The sequence below is a fragment of the Cyanistes caeruleus genome, chromosome 12, assembly GCF_971803275.1.
Source record: "Cyanistes caeruleus chromosome 12, bCyaCae1.hap1.1, whole genome shotgun sequence".
NCBI lineage: Eukaryota > Metazoa > Chordata > Aves > Passeriformes > Paridae > Cyanistes > Cyanistes caeruleus.
The window spans coordinates 2189186-2201638 of NC_141712.1; the positions used below are offsets into that span (position 1 = coordinate 2189186).

General features: G+C 50.9%; 1 protein-coding gene across 2 annotated transcripts in view; it reads right to left on the bottom strand.

The window, feature by feature from the left end:
* LOC147650794 (axonemal central pair apparatus protein HYDIN-like) overlaps positions 1-12453 on the bottom strand; it is a 57199-nt gene that overhangs the window by 27414 nt on the left and 17332 nt on the right. For both annotated transcript variants that reach the window (XM_086847700.1, XM_086847701.1), the window contains 11 exons: positions 12052-12119; positions 11018-11250; positions 10101-10210; positions 8745-8880; positions 8132-8296; positions 7082-7234; positions 5013-5251; positions 3604-3862; positions 2836-2979; positions 1376-1516; positions 580-896 (listed from right to left, as the gene is read on the bottom strand). In XM_086847700.1, the coding sequence (XP_086703826.1) occupies positions 580-896; positions 1376-1516; positions 2836-2979; positions 3604-3862; positions 5013-5251; positions 7082-7234; positions 8132-8296; positions 8745-8880; positions 10101-10210; positions 11018-11250; positions 12052-12119 (1965 nt within the window). The remainder of the gene's footprint in view (positions 1-579; positions 897-1375; positions 1517-2835; positions 2980-3603; positions 3863-5012; positions 5252-7081; positions 7235-8131; positions 8297-8744; positions 8881-10100; positions 10211-11017; positions 11251-12051; positions 12120-12453) is intronic.

The window sequence follows — 12453 nt, forward strand, 5'->3', positions numbered from 1 at the left end:
AAAGGGAGTGAAGAATCCAAGGTGTCCACCAAGAGTTGAGCCTTGGGAAAGAAATCACCCTGGCACTAAAGGAGTTGTCTCAGAAAAGAAGGAAAGGTAACGAGATGTTCTGCATCAGCCCAGGTGCTGAGTAGCTCTTTCTCTGCTGTTGGGACTTTCTGGGCATCCTCCAGCACAAGGCAAGGGAGGAAGGCAAGGAGCAGAGAGCAGCTCCTGCACAGAGGACCCATCCCAAAGCAGAGGGGCCAAAAGGGCACCCCCAAAAGGGCCTCCAGCAGCACTGTGGGAGCTGGGATTAGGAGCCCTTCATCAAGGTGGACATCGCCTCAGGCCACAGAGCTCTGAGAAAGCAGCTTTGGCCCCAGCTTTCCTTCCCAAGGGAAACCACTGTGGGGGCTACACAGCACCAAATTGGTGGAAAACCTATTCCCTGAGCATGCAGCCTGAGCACAGCTGGTCAGTGTTATTTGCACAAGGAGAAGTCAGAGCAGTCTGTCAGATCCTAGACAAACAGCTCTGTTCTTTGCAAAGCACAAACAGGACAGCAGGAAGAAGAGGAGAGGGCAAAGGTGCACATACCTGAACTTGTGCACCTGGCTGTCTGCCTGCAATGCCCAGTGGTACTCCACAGGAAGGGGGCTGCAGTTGCTCATCCTCAGAGAGCGCACTGCTTCCGTGCCAGCCACGATGCAGCCAAACTCCAGGCTGCTGGGCTGGATTCGGAGATTTGGGAAGTGGACTTCTCCCCAAAGCTCGATATACTCCACATAAGGATGGTCCCTAACCATGTCTATCTTCAGAATCTTCTGTTCTTTCCAGCTGTGAAGCTCCAGTTTGTAAGCTGGGTCAAATGCGATGTAGACATGGCAGGTCTCCTCTACACCCACTGTCACAGGCTGCAAGGAGATGGACAGTAATTAATGACATGCCAAGGTCTGACAGCATGAAACAGTAAATGCTCCAAGTGTGGCCCCAGCATGGGCTTCTCAGTTCATCATTCACTTCTTTATAGCAAGGGTGTGACTGCAGGCACCACAGTCCAGTCCAGGATTCCCTCAGGCTCACGTTTCTGTGCTCAGCAGCAATACAAGGGGATGGCTGCTGGAGAGCTGGGATGCTTTCCAGGAGACACCTTTACTGCATTGGCTTGCCCAGACCAAATTGCCTGCTCCCTCCTCCTTGTGCCTTAAAGCCAGGATGGAACTTCTCAATTCAGGTAATCTTTTGATTCCTTCAGCAGCTCTGCTGATGCAGCTCAGGCCAGCCCACTGCTGATGCTACACAATAAACTTGTTGACTCAAGGACCTCCCAAGAGAAAGGCACCAGCACATCCCTCCTCTTCCAGCCCCACTGGAGGAGTCCAGGGCTGCTCACCTGGCCATCTGGGAGGGGCTGCTGGTCCTCATCACACACCAGGAACGGCTGCTCCACGTCCAGCACGAGGTCGAGCGGCAGGGAGCAGGTGTTTGTTAAAGCCAAAGGCTGGTACTGCAGAGTTAGGACATCACTGGGTTTCTATGGAAACAAGGAAAAACAGCCTCAAGTAGCCAGAGACCTCCTCCTGCTTCTGTTGCATCTCACATTTTTCAGCCCCAGAAGTGCACACATGCTATTGATCCTTTCTATTTGTTTCTACTTTCCCAGGAGATGTTTCTTTATAGCAGATGCTTGTCATGTTTAGAAACCACAGCATCCTCTGGGGACAGGGCACCACTCCCATGTACAGATGAGGGAATAGGAGAGGAGGTGGCTGCTTGAACAAGACCTAAAGCAGAAAGTGAATCCAGACCATTTGTGTCCAGTTTTGTCTCTCTATTGGGCAGAACAGCACTGGATGATCTTCACTCACATGCTGTCATTTCTTACAACCTTATTGGCTCTAGCAGCCTCAAAAAAGCAGTCAGTCTGCAACAAGTGTCCTGCAGCTCCTGCTACAGGGACAAGGTGTGTATGGTCTCAAAGCTGTGATCAGCCTAGGCTCTTCCTTCCTGTCTGTGCATTGTGCTGGGCTTCCTGCATGCTTTAGAGAAACCAGAGAGTTTGGGAAACTGCTTCTGGATGTACTGATATCAAACAGGTGCTGTGCCATAGTATGCAATCAATCAGTTGGTGTGTGTGGCATTGAGCAGAACCCAGGCAGAATCAGGGAGAGCTGAAAGGCTTCTAATTACATCTGAACTGCCTGTTCCAGGGATTCTGTACTTCAGTGGAAGCCTGGGAGCCAAACGAGAGGCCTGAAAGTACAGAAACCAAATCATGAAACATACTCTCTTTTTCAGACAACTTGCAGGAGAGGGAAAGATGATGCTGGAACTGGGATCCAGAGACTAAAGGGCACCTGCTCTGCCTCAGTGTTATCATCACTGCAGGATGTCTGGGGGTCTTTTGAAGCAGGTGAGGCCTAGGGAAATGCACAGAGCTATACCTTATAGCTATACCCTAAAGCATCCATGCCAACAGCAGAGAAGGCAGAGACACAGGAGATGATGGGTTTTTCCTCGTTAGCCTGAGGAATTCACAGAAATTTCCATTCTTCCCCCCAGCTTGCCTACAGCTTCAGTGTACAGACATCATCGTGCCTTGGAGGATCCTTAAAAACCTCCCTTTACAGTGTGCAGAGAAACTGGCATTTCTCTGCAAGTGGCCATGATCCCCACAGCAGTGCAGCTGTAACTGCAGTTTTGCTTTGGGGCAGTTAAATACCAGTCTCATCTCTAAAAGCATCTTCACTCACTTGACCAAGTGCCTCAGGCAGAGCAAAGAGGGGCTTTAACACAAGGACACACCCCCCTCAGCCATGCTGCTAAATGCCAGGATGCAATCCAGAGACTTACCTTCTCCACCCGGAAAGAGAGTTTTCTGGCTGATACTTCTATAGAGGGATCTATGAACTTGCAGCTAATGATGGTTTCTATGATCTTCTTTGTCACCACGCTTGTGCCAACGACAGCTTCACACCTCATGTAATCCCTCACCTCCTGCACGCAAGAGTCACTTGTCACCAGTGGAGGGTGGCAGGGCACCAGCAAATGCCCTGCACTGGCTCAGCACCCAGCACAGCCCCTATTCCTGCCACACAGTTACAGTGGGCACTGCCTCCTTTTCTTGCCGTGATGCAGCTGATTTATTCTGCACTCAGTTGTCTGTAACACTGCACCCCAATGCCCACAAAAGGCACTTGTGAGAACTCCCCTCCCTTCACATGGCTTTTGTTTTATCTGTGCTTACCCCAGATAAACCATTGGCACTTGTTGAATTCCCTTTCTTTTTGTGCTCCTAGTCTAAGTGTAACTTATTTGTCTGCCCTTCTTTGCTGACTCAGCGTGCAACACCGTTTGCCCCAAAAGAGCATTATTTCCTTCCAGCCCTGCTTTGGGATCAGCACTGGGTTTTGGTAGCTGTGGAATCCCAATAAAGCCTTGGCTGCTCTGATGGTGGCCAGCAAGGAAAGCAACTGGTGCTGCCACAGAAACGTGCGGCCTTAAAGCAGTTTCTTGAAGGGCCTTGCTCATTTCCCCAGGCAAATGTCAAGGCACTGTGGAACAAGGCCAGGGGAGGGGATGTGAGGGCTCCCCAGGCTCAGCCCTTGGTGGGGACCTCACCTGTGGCATGTGGGAGAAGCCTCGCAGCACCATGGCCACAGACTGGCCTGGCTGCAGGTGCCAGGAGCCTGGCTCCAGCCCGAACACGGCGCTCGTACGACTGCGGCTCTCGAAATCATCTTCGGCCTCGGGGCTGCTGAGGGCTGAGACGCTCTGGCCCTTCCTCTTGGCTGGCCTGTAGCATTCCACGCTCCAGAAGAGCCGATGGAAATGGTGGCCCCTGTTTGTTACTTGGAACTGATGAGTACTGGGAAGGTGGCTACAAGAGAAGCCAGGATGGAAAATGGTGTGGGAGCAGCTGTTTCCCTGCTCATCAGATTGCTCCTGATGAGCCATCTGAGGTGTTCATAACTTGGGGACTGTCTTCATTTCCAGCTCTTAATGTGGGCCAGAAACTGTCTGACAAGCTGCCCTTCTGGTGTCATTATTGCAAAGAGAAATCTGCTTTTAATGCTAATGTAGCATTTTCAAGGTGAGACTAACAGGACCTGGTGTTTTCCTCCAAAATGTTTGTTCTGGGCTGATTTCGTACTGTTACTGTATTTTGCATTGCTCGGTGCCCCACACTGTCAGTGAATCTTTGAGATGCTGCCCTTGAGGACCTTGTGTGTGGGGGATGATTGCAGGCATTTCTAAAAGCCAGCTCAGAGGCAGCTTCTGCACGATCCCAGCAAGCTGGTAAAAATCGTCTGCCTGCTCCAGGAGAGGAAACCAGGGCAGCAGGGCCCTCTCCTTGGTAGCAGCTTTGGTTTTGCACTGAGAGCCATTTGTAGAACTTCATTTTGCAATTAGAAACTGTTTTGAAGTGAACTTTGCAAACTCTGCTGGCAGCAAAAAAGCCATCGAGGCCCTGGGCACAGCAGGGCAGCAGCAGGGCCCAGGAACAGCAGGAGGAAGCGGCAGTGGCACTGCGGGCCCCACACAAAGCAGCAGTTTCCATCTGGCCCTGGAACTGCTCTGGGGGCTCCTGCCTTCCTGGGGGGGTTGGTGCCCTCCTGTCTCTCTGTTCCCAGGCCCTGCTTGCCTGGGAAGTGCCATTTCAGAAGGGAAGGCTGTGAGGCCATCTGCCCTTGGTCCCTCAGCCCCACGGAGGGACCGCCTCACCCAGGCGCCCTTTTGGGAACCTTTTGTTCTGGGGCAGCTGTGACACCACTGCTTGATCAAGTGAGGACATAAATGTATTACAACTAAAGACAATTCAGTGGCCATTTAGCAACTGGTTTCCCTTCCAGTGGCTTTTGAGGGTATCTAACAACTCTCAACTGGCCACCACACGTTTCTGAAGGAATCTCTGCCTTCAGGGAAGGACTCAGGGATTGGAACACTGAAGAAGATCTTGCCTGAAGGACTACAGCAAAACTGCTCCTTGTTGAGCCAGGAGGAGAGGTGGGAGTGGGGAGATCTCCTACCTGAATTGGTATCCCAAGTTGAGCTCTGGGGCCAGTGGTTTGTCTGTGACAATTGTGGTGCCAGTGCCCATAGCCCTCAGTAAGAAGCTGAAGCAAAAGCTGTTCTCGATGAAGAGCTGGATGGAGTCAGCAAAATGCCCAGTGTCATCCAGGATGGCTGTGACAGTCACAGGAACCTCACCCCTAGCGGGGATCACTCCTTCTTGGGTTTCAAGAACAAAGCACTGGGGTTTATCAGCCTGTAAGACAAGCAGAAGATGCATTTAGGATGGAAACCATGCACCGTGATCTCTTGTGGGATATAAGAAAAGGACAGACTGAAGAGGGGAGGATAAAAATCATAAAGGCTTCATTTCCCTAAATTTGAGCTGCAGTCTCAGGCAACAGCAGAGCTCATACAACCTGTATTTTCCTCTCCTTTAACAGACTCACCTAATGACCCCAGCTCTGCCCAACCCAAGGGATGTTTATCCTCAGGAGAGTGTTCCTTCCCCACTCTTGCTCTGGAGTGTGTGCCAGGGAAAGCTGCTTTCTCTCTCTCCTGCCTTCTCACAAAGGCTCAAGGCCAGAGGAAGCCAGGACTGCTCAAATCCCACTCCAGAAACCACACAGCTGGAGGACACTGCTGAGATCCTGAAGAATATCACTGCAATACCAGTTGCAACCCCAACACCAAACTATTCTTGCCCAAGGGGCCATCAGTGCTTCTCAAGATCCCCTGAAGGACTGAAGCCCTCACTTCCCACTGACCATCAGCTGTAGAGAGGTGCCCCAGTGCCCTCTGCTTTGGAAAAGCCACCTCAAAATGGTTACAGCAGAGCAGAAAAGCAAGAAGCAGAAAGGAACTGGATGATGTGTGCTCTGTGCACATGGCCCACTCTTCCTAAGAACTCTTGTCATCTGCTTTCTCATGGACTTCATGGATTGGGCAAGAGAGCTGGAAGCTGCTCAGAGCAGGGAGGAAAGGTCTGGCACCAGCACAGCTGTACAGACACAGCTCTGCAGGCCCAGCCCTGCTAGGAGCACGTGAAACCCATCATTTCCATGCCAGGCCCACCCAGCCAAGATGCACTGCTCCCTGCAAAGGCTGAAAGCAGAATTTCATTGTGGAGTTAGAGAAAGCTGTCCTGGAAAAACCCCTCACTTGAAGGTGGCATTTATCCCCCAAAGAGCTGGAAAAGCAGCAAGTTCAACTTCACAGCCCTCCTCCTTGGCCCAGGAGGCTGTGGCTGGACTCTCCCACATGGCCTGATGCTTTAGCCACAAACACAAACAAGGCCATAGGATCAGGTTTGAAGCAGCTCCACAAGTTCAACACATCCAGCATGAAGAAAAACAAACCTCAAGCCCCTCCCAGATCTCCCCCTCCAGCAGACAACCCAGCCAGCCCCAGCCCCAGCCTACAAGCCCTTCCTGGCTGTGCCAGCCCTGCTCTCCCTGCCAGGGGAGCAGCCCCAGCTCCTTCTGCCCTGTGCAACCTCCACATATGAAAACAGCCTTTCTCTGCAGCTGCTCCCCAAAGATGCTCTTCAACAGCACAAAGATCACAGGCTGGGGGGGTGCACAACCCCCACACATCTTCGTGTGCACAGCCCAACTGGCTTGAGCCACAGGAGCTGTGACAATTGCAGTCTGAGGACAGAGCTCACACCCTGCTCTCCACTACAAACAGCACTTGGGCACAAAGCAAATGCAGCTGGGACAGGGAAACCATAGGGAAATCCAGGCTCTCTGGGGAGCAAAGGAACACAGGTTTCTCTGATCTCAGAGCTCCAAAAATGTCACACGCACATCTGAAGACCTTCCAGAAAGTGAAGGGAGGACCTGTCACCACAATCCAGACTTGTTTCTGCTCCAACATCTCTGCACCTGATTTCACCGAGGGCCCCAGCTAAAACCACTCCAGAGCCAGGTTCCTCTTGCCTCGCTCCGATGGAATATTGGAGTATCCTGCCACCTCTCACACCAGATGGGCCAGATGGAAATCTTGCATATCAAAACCAGTCATAAAAAGTCCTGGCTGCTACTGACCAGTCAATTCCCTGGAAAACAGCCCCACAGGTACTTACAATCTTGATCCTGAAGTCTACAGGGACGAGACCTGTGTTGAAGAGGGTAAGAGTTTGTGAGCTCGGCTGTAGCACTGGGATCATGCCAAAGTCTATCTTCTTTGGAGTTCCATAGATTTCTGCCAGCTCTCCAGAGCTCAGGAATTCTGCTCTCTGTTCCAGGAAGAAGCAGGAAAGAAAGATTTTTATAAAAGCCAAAACAAACCACAACAGGGAAACCTAAAAAAGCTTAAACAGCTCAACTCTACTCAAGTTATTTATTATTTATTATTTATTATTTATTATTTATTATTTAACCACTCTCCAGCTGAAATGCTGGGCTTTTGGGAAAAAAAAAATAAAGTTACATATTCACCTCCAAATTCAAAAGGATCAAGGTAAGAGAAACTTTCAAAATACAAATGATTGGCCCAAGGTAAAAGCTTTGCAAGAAATGTCTAGTTAAGACCAGGCTGACAGGTAAACAATTGGTTATTCTGGTGGGGAGAAACCCTCCTGCTTAAGGTAAGCAGCCTGATAGTTGAAAGCAACTGTTGTGTCAAACTTCAGGCTCCCTGGCACAGCCTGCACTGCCTGTCCTTCCTGCTGACTGATTTACATGCAGTGTCACAATGGCCCAGGGTCAGATACTTGGTGCCATCCAGGGAATTTGCCATCATCACTTCCATGTGTTTTAATGTAAGTTTAAATCCTTGCAACTACTCTTCAAATGCCAGCTTTCCTTTCTTTTCCACAAAGCTCAACCTTCCCAGAAGTCTTCTGACATCCTCTTTTGTGCTTAAAGAGATGACATTTGAAAACAGGTATTTCCAAAGTTACTAGCATTTTAAAGATTAATTTAACTAAAATTATCCTCAATTCCATCTTAGGAACTACATTCAGAGTCAGACACTGAGATTACCACCTATAAGGCATAAGCTCTTTATGGCACCAGTCCCTTCTGTCCTTCTCCACAGCAGCCTGTGCCTGTTTTTCCCAGAAGAATCCCTGCACACTCTGCACCCTGCCAGGAGGAGCTGCACAAAGGCACACATCTCCCCTTGCACTCACCAGTGGGTTTCTTTCATCCCCAAACACGCCGATCAGAACATTGGTGCGATGATCGCCCAATGTTTGCACTTGGATTGTAACCGGAATCTCTGCAGTGCTGCGAGGCTGGACAATGCCACAGGGTTTGGGGCTGGAGTACAACACAGGAGAGTCCTCCTTGCGTTTCTAGAAGGGACACAATCAAATGCAGCTTCAGAGGGACCTCCAAATTCAGCTTGAAACTCCTTAACATCCACCGCCACAGCAACTCACACACGTTTTTCAAAATCCCCAGGACAAAGGTAAAAGGCCCAAAGAAGATGCAAGAATTGCAGGCTTAGCATTCTCAGGGGGTCCTGCAAGGAGGCTGCCAGCACAGCTGTTGGTGTCTGTGGCTGCAGCAGCTTTTCACAACCCTCTAAGATCTCCCACCAGAGAACACCCTGAAGACTAGAACATAAACTGTTTCCTCAGGAGGTTAAACTGCCTCCTAAAGTTTACATTCAGGTAGGATCCTGCTCTCAGCAGATTTTTAAGGCTGAACAGAAAACAGCAAGGTCTTATCCAAACCCTTTTTTCCCCTAATAATCTCCTCAGCAATATTTGAGAGGAGGAGGTGGATGCAATGACAAACCTGGGGAATGAGCCCGTAGCAGCCAGGAAGGTGAGTTTTATTGGTGATGATGAACTTCTTCTCGTATGGCTCCTTCAGGTGGCACTTATTGCAGTGCATGATTTGGGGGTACACTTGCAGCTCAGGAACCAGACATCTGGGCAAAGAGATGACCCCAAGGGAATCAGAGATACTGAGAGAACAGAGAACATTTACCCCCAAAGATAACCCATTTGTCACTGTCAAACAGACATTTAACAGCCCTGCAGTGAGAAATTGCCTTCAAAGCCTTCCCACTCCAACACGGCTTGTCAAGGAGGGGCAAACCCTGAGAGGCAGCAGCCAGAGGCTGCCAAGTGCCCCAGGCAGAGCACTTACTTTGTCCCACAGCTGCCTCAGCCTCTCCTTTAGCCCAGAAGGCTTGCAAGGACTCCTGTAACAGTCCCGGTGATCCATGAGCTCTGGGGGAGCATTCCCAACACGGATCAGTGCTCACTAAGGCTCAAGGAACACACGACTCCGGTGTCTCAGTAAAAATGACTCCCTTCTCTCCCACGGGGCTGTTGCCCTGCCTGAAAACTCAGCTGTTTGCCCCAGCTTTGGAGGGCATGGGACACCACCTGCCCTACAGAGTGGGTGATCACCCCCTCCCAGTTCCTACAGCTCCCTCGGTCCTTCACTCCACAGCTCCATGCACTGACTGTCCCCATTTGCACTTGCTTGACAAAACTGCAGCCCAGGCACTGACTGCATGGCTCTGCCTGCGAGAGGGAGCAGCACCAGGGAACTGCATCCCTCTCGACATTAAACTGGCAGGATGGAATTCTGCTGCAGCAAGAGCAACTTTTGGTTTAAGTCTGAAAACATTCAAGCTCAAAATGGGAAGCAGAGGAAACGAGAAAAACTAGAGCTGACTTGCCACATCAAGGGCTCTTTTCCCCTCGTAAGATCTTGCCCTCACCACTCTGGCTGTGAGCCACTTCCCCACTGTCACGTGCCCTCATGAACAGAACGAGACCCTGACTCTCAGCAGGCTGCTTGGTGTGTCCCAAACCAAAGCAGGGGGGTCTCAACCCAGCACAGCTCCATCTCTTGCAGGAAGAAGGAGAGCAGGTCCTCGGGAAATTTGTTCCAGCTCAAGCACCAAAAACCAGGCCAATAAATGATTTCATTCCTGGTCCCTCTAGAAAAAGGCCCAGGACTGTGCTGGGCTGTGAGCAGGGCTGCTTTTCACCACAGGCTGCTTTCCAAGCACTGCTGTTCTCGTGTCCAGCTGGTCACAACATGAGAACATTAAACAACACTTCCCTTGGGAGCTGCAGCCAGCAAACCCTGTGCCAGGCAGTGTGCTGGGAGAGGCCAGGGAAGTGCTGGTACCTGGCTGTGATGATCACTGATGCCACTTCCTTGCCAACACCCTCCAGGCCCACCAGGTCCACCAGCATTTTCCGGTAGTATTCCATCACCGTGTTGGAGCACAGGGTCACCTGGTGGAAGAGAAGAGCAGTAAATTCTTCCTTATAAAAGCTCATTACCCACACGTGGTATTCTCCAGTTCTTGTTTCATGGGAAGGAAAGGGAGGATTTTGCCTTAATTACTCTGCTGATCCATGTGTAGAGCACAGTCTCTGAGAGTAACAAAAGCCTTCTGGCAATACCAGATTTGTTAAACACACCTTGCTATCATGGCATAGGTCAGCTAAATTCAAACATTAGGCTAAAGCTCTACACACCACTGTACCCAAATTAAGGGGCCAATTTTTCATCTGACTACAATGACACAAATGCAGATGAAATCTGCTGACTTGGACAGAATGAGTTCAGCTTTACAGCAGGAAGCTGAGGGCAAATGTGGCCCAGCAGGTGCTAGGCAGTTCATGGCTGCAGAGCTTTTTGTCTCCACTGGAGATCCCTGCAATGAACACAAATCATTCTGCTCCCCAGGAGAGGAGACATGAGACCAAGAAGAAAAGCAAACTGCTTTCTACAATGACACCTCTCATTCTGTCCTCATCCTTCCTCTGCCCACTTGCAATCAAAGAAACTGCTCTCAAAAACACAAGAATGGCTCCAGTACTTTACCATACGGTTTGTGATCTCAGCGTATGATTTTGGGAACAAAACAGTGCTGCTTCAGTTACATCCTGAGTAACCCAGCTAACAGAGGCCTCAGGCCAGTGCAGATCTCTCACTCACATGATCCTCAAAGCTGGCATCAGAGCTAAAGCCCTCCCACACTCCAGTGAAGCTTTAGCCCTGGGGCTGAAGCGTGTGTGGCTGGACTCTTCCCATACCTCGATATCCTGGTGTCCCTGGGGGAGGATGGTCCCTTGGCTGGGATTCATTGTAAACTCCCTTGGTTCCACATAAAAATGAATTCCCTTCCTCCAGGATGGGTCTCCTTCCTTGCAGATTTGATCCAAGCTGCTGACAGCAGGCTGCGTGCCATCGTCCGACATGCGGAGCTTGAATGTCACGGCCAGCGGGGAGGTGTTAGTGAGGCGACAGGTCATGGTGCGGGGAAAACCTGGGAAAAGGACACAAATATCCATTTAGGCACCAACTGTGTCATGACTCCTGGTGTGAACAGCCTGGTAGGATGAAAGGGTGACTGCAGTTTAGCTCTTTACTATGTGAACTACAGCTCACCGAGAAGCTACGTGAGGAATTAATGGAATCTGGAGCTAGAAGGTGATGCAAAGCACCCTAATGCAGTTTCTCTCTGCAGCATCCTTAAGGCATCTCCTGGTTTGGGCCAAACAGACTGAGCAGGTGACAGCTCAGAGCACATTCCACTGGAGGCAAACCTGAGCCTTGCTTCGAGAGCAGTGATTAGGAACCATGTCCCACCTCACCCAACAAAGGGGGCCATCACAGCCCTGCTGCTCCCTGTGATTGCTGCCTGCAAGGGTTTACCCCACTTGAGCTCTGAGATTTGCTTTCCATCCTGGAAAGCCAGAGCTCCAGCCACACATGGTGGGGATGTCCTGCAGAGCCCGGCCACCGGCCACCACTGCTCTGCACTGGACATCTGGCTTGGCTGGCCAGCTCTGTGGGGAGGAGACTTCTCCCAGGCCTGCTCACCAAGAGTCATTTGAACACAGATGGGGAGAAAAAACAACTGCAGGCACAGCCCAGAGCTTCTATTCCTTGGTTCTATTTGATCTGACAAGGGCAAAATGCTACCTGAGGCACCAGCAGCCCTGGAGTTCCCAGCCTGAAGAGGCTGCTGTGGCAGAAGACGAGTGATGGATGTTTTTATGTTCAAGTGGTTCATTGTGGAACGCACAGATCCCTCACGCTGTGCCCAAGCCCAGGGAACACTCACCGAAGGAGATGTCACCGAAGTGGAGCTCGTGGAGGTCGAAGTGTAAAGCCGGCCCAGTGACACACCCCCTGCGATGACGAGCACAGAGCAGGAGGAAATGCCTCGGTTAAAGGGAGTCACAAAGCGTGTGGCAGCCCTGGCTCGGGGACATAAAGCCTGGGGTCAGGGGCACCGTGGGCTTCAAATCAACACAGCACCATGTGCTCAGCACAGTGTCCGTGTGGGCAGGAGGCAGCTAAAGCCAAGTGGCCGGCAGCCAACAGCCACTGGTGGGGATTTGGGCACAGGGCAGGCAGGAAAAGCCCCCAGTTGCTGGTGGTGCCATGAAGGACCCTGAACACACACCCAGACATGGCTCCATTGCCTCAGTTTCCCCATCTGTAATGTGATGGACATAAAAGT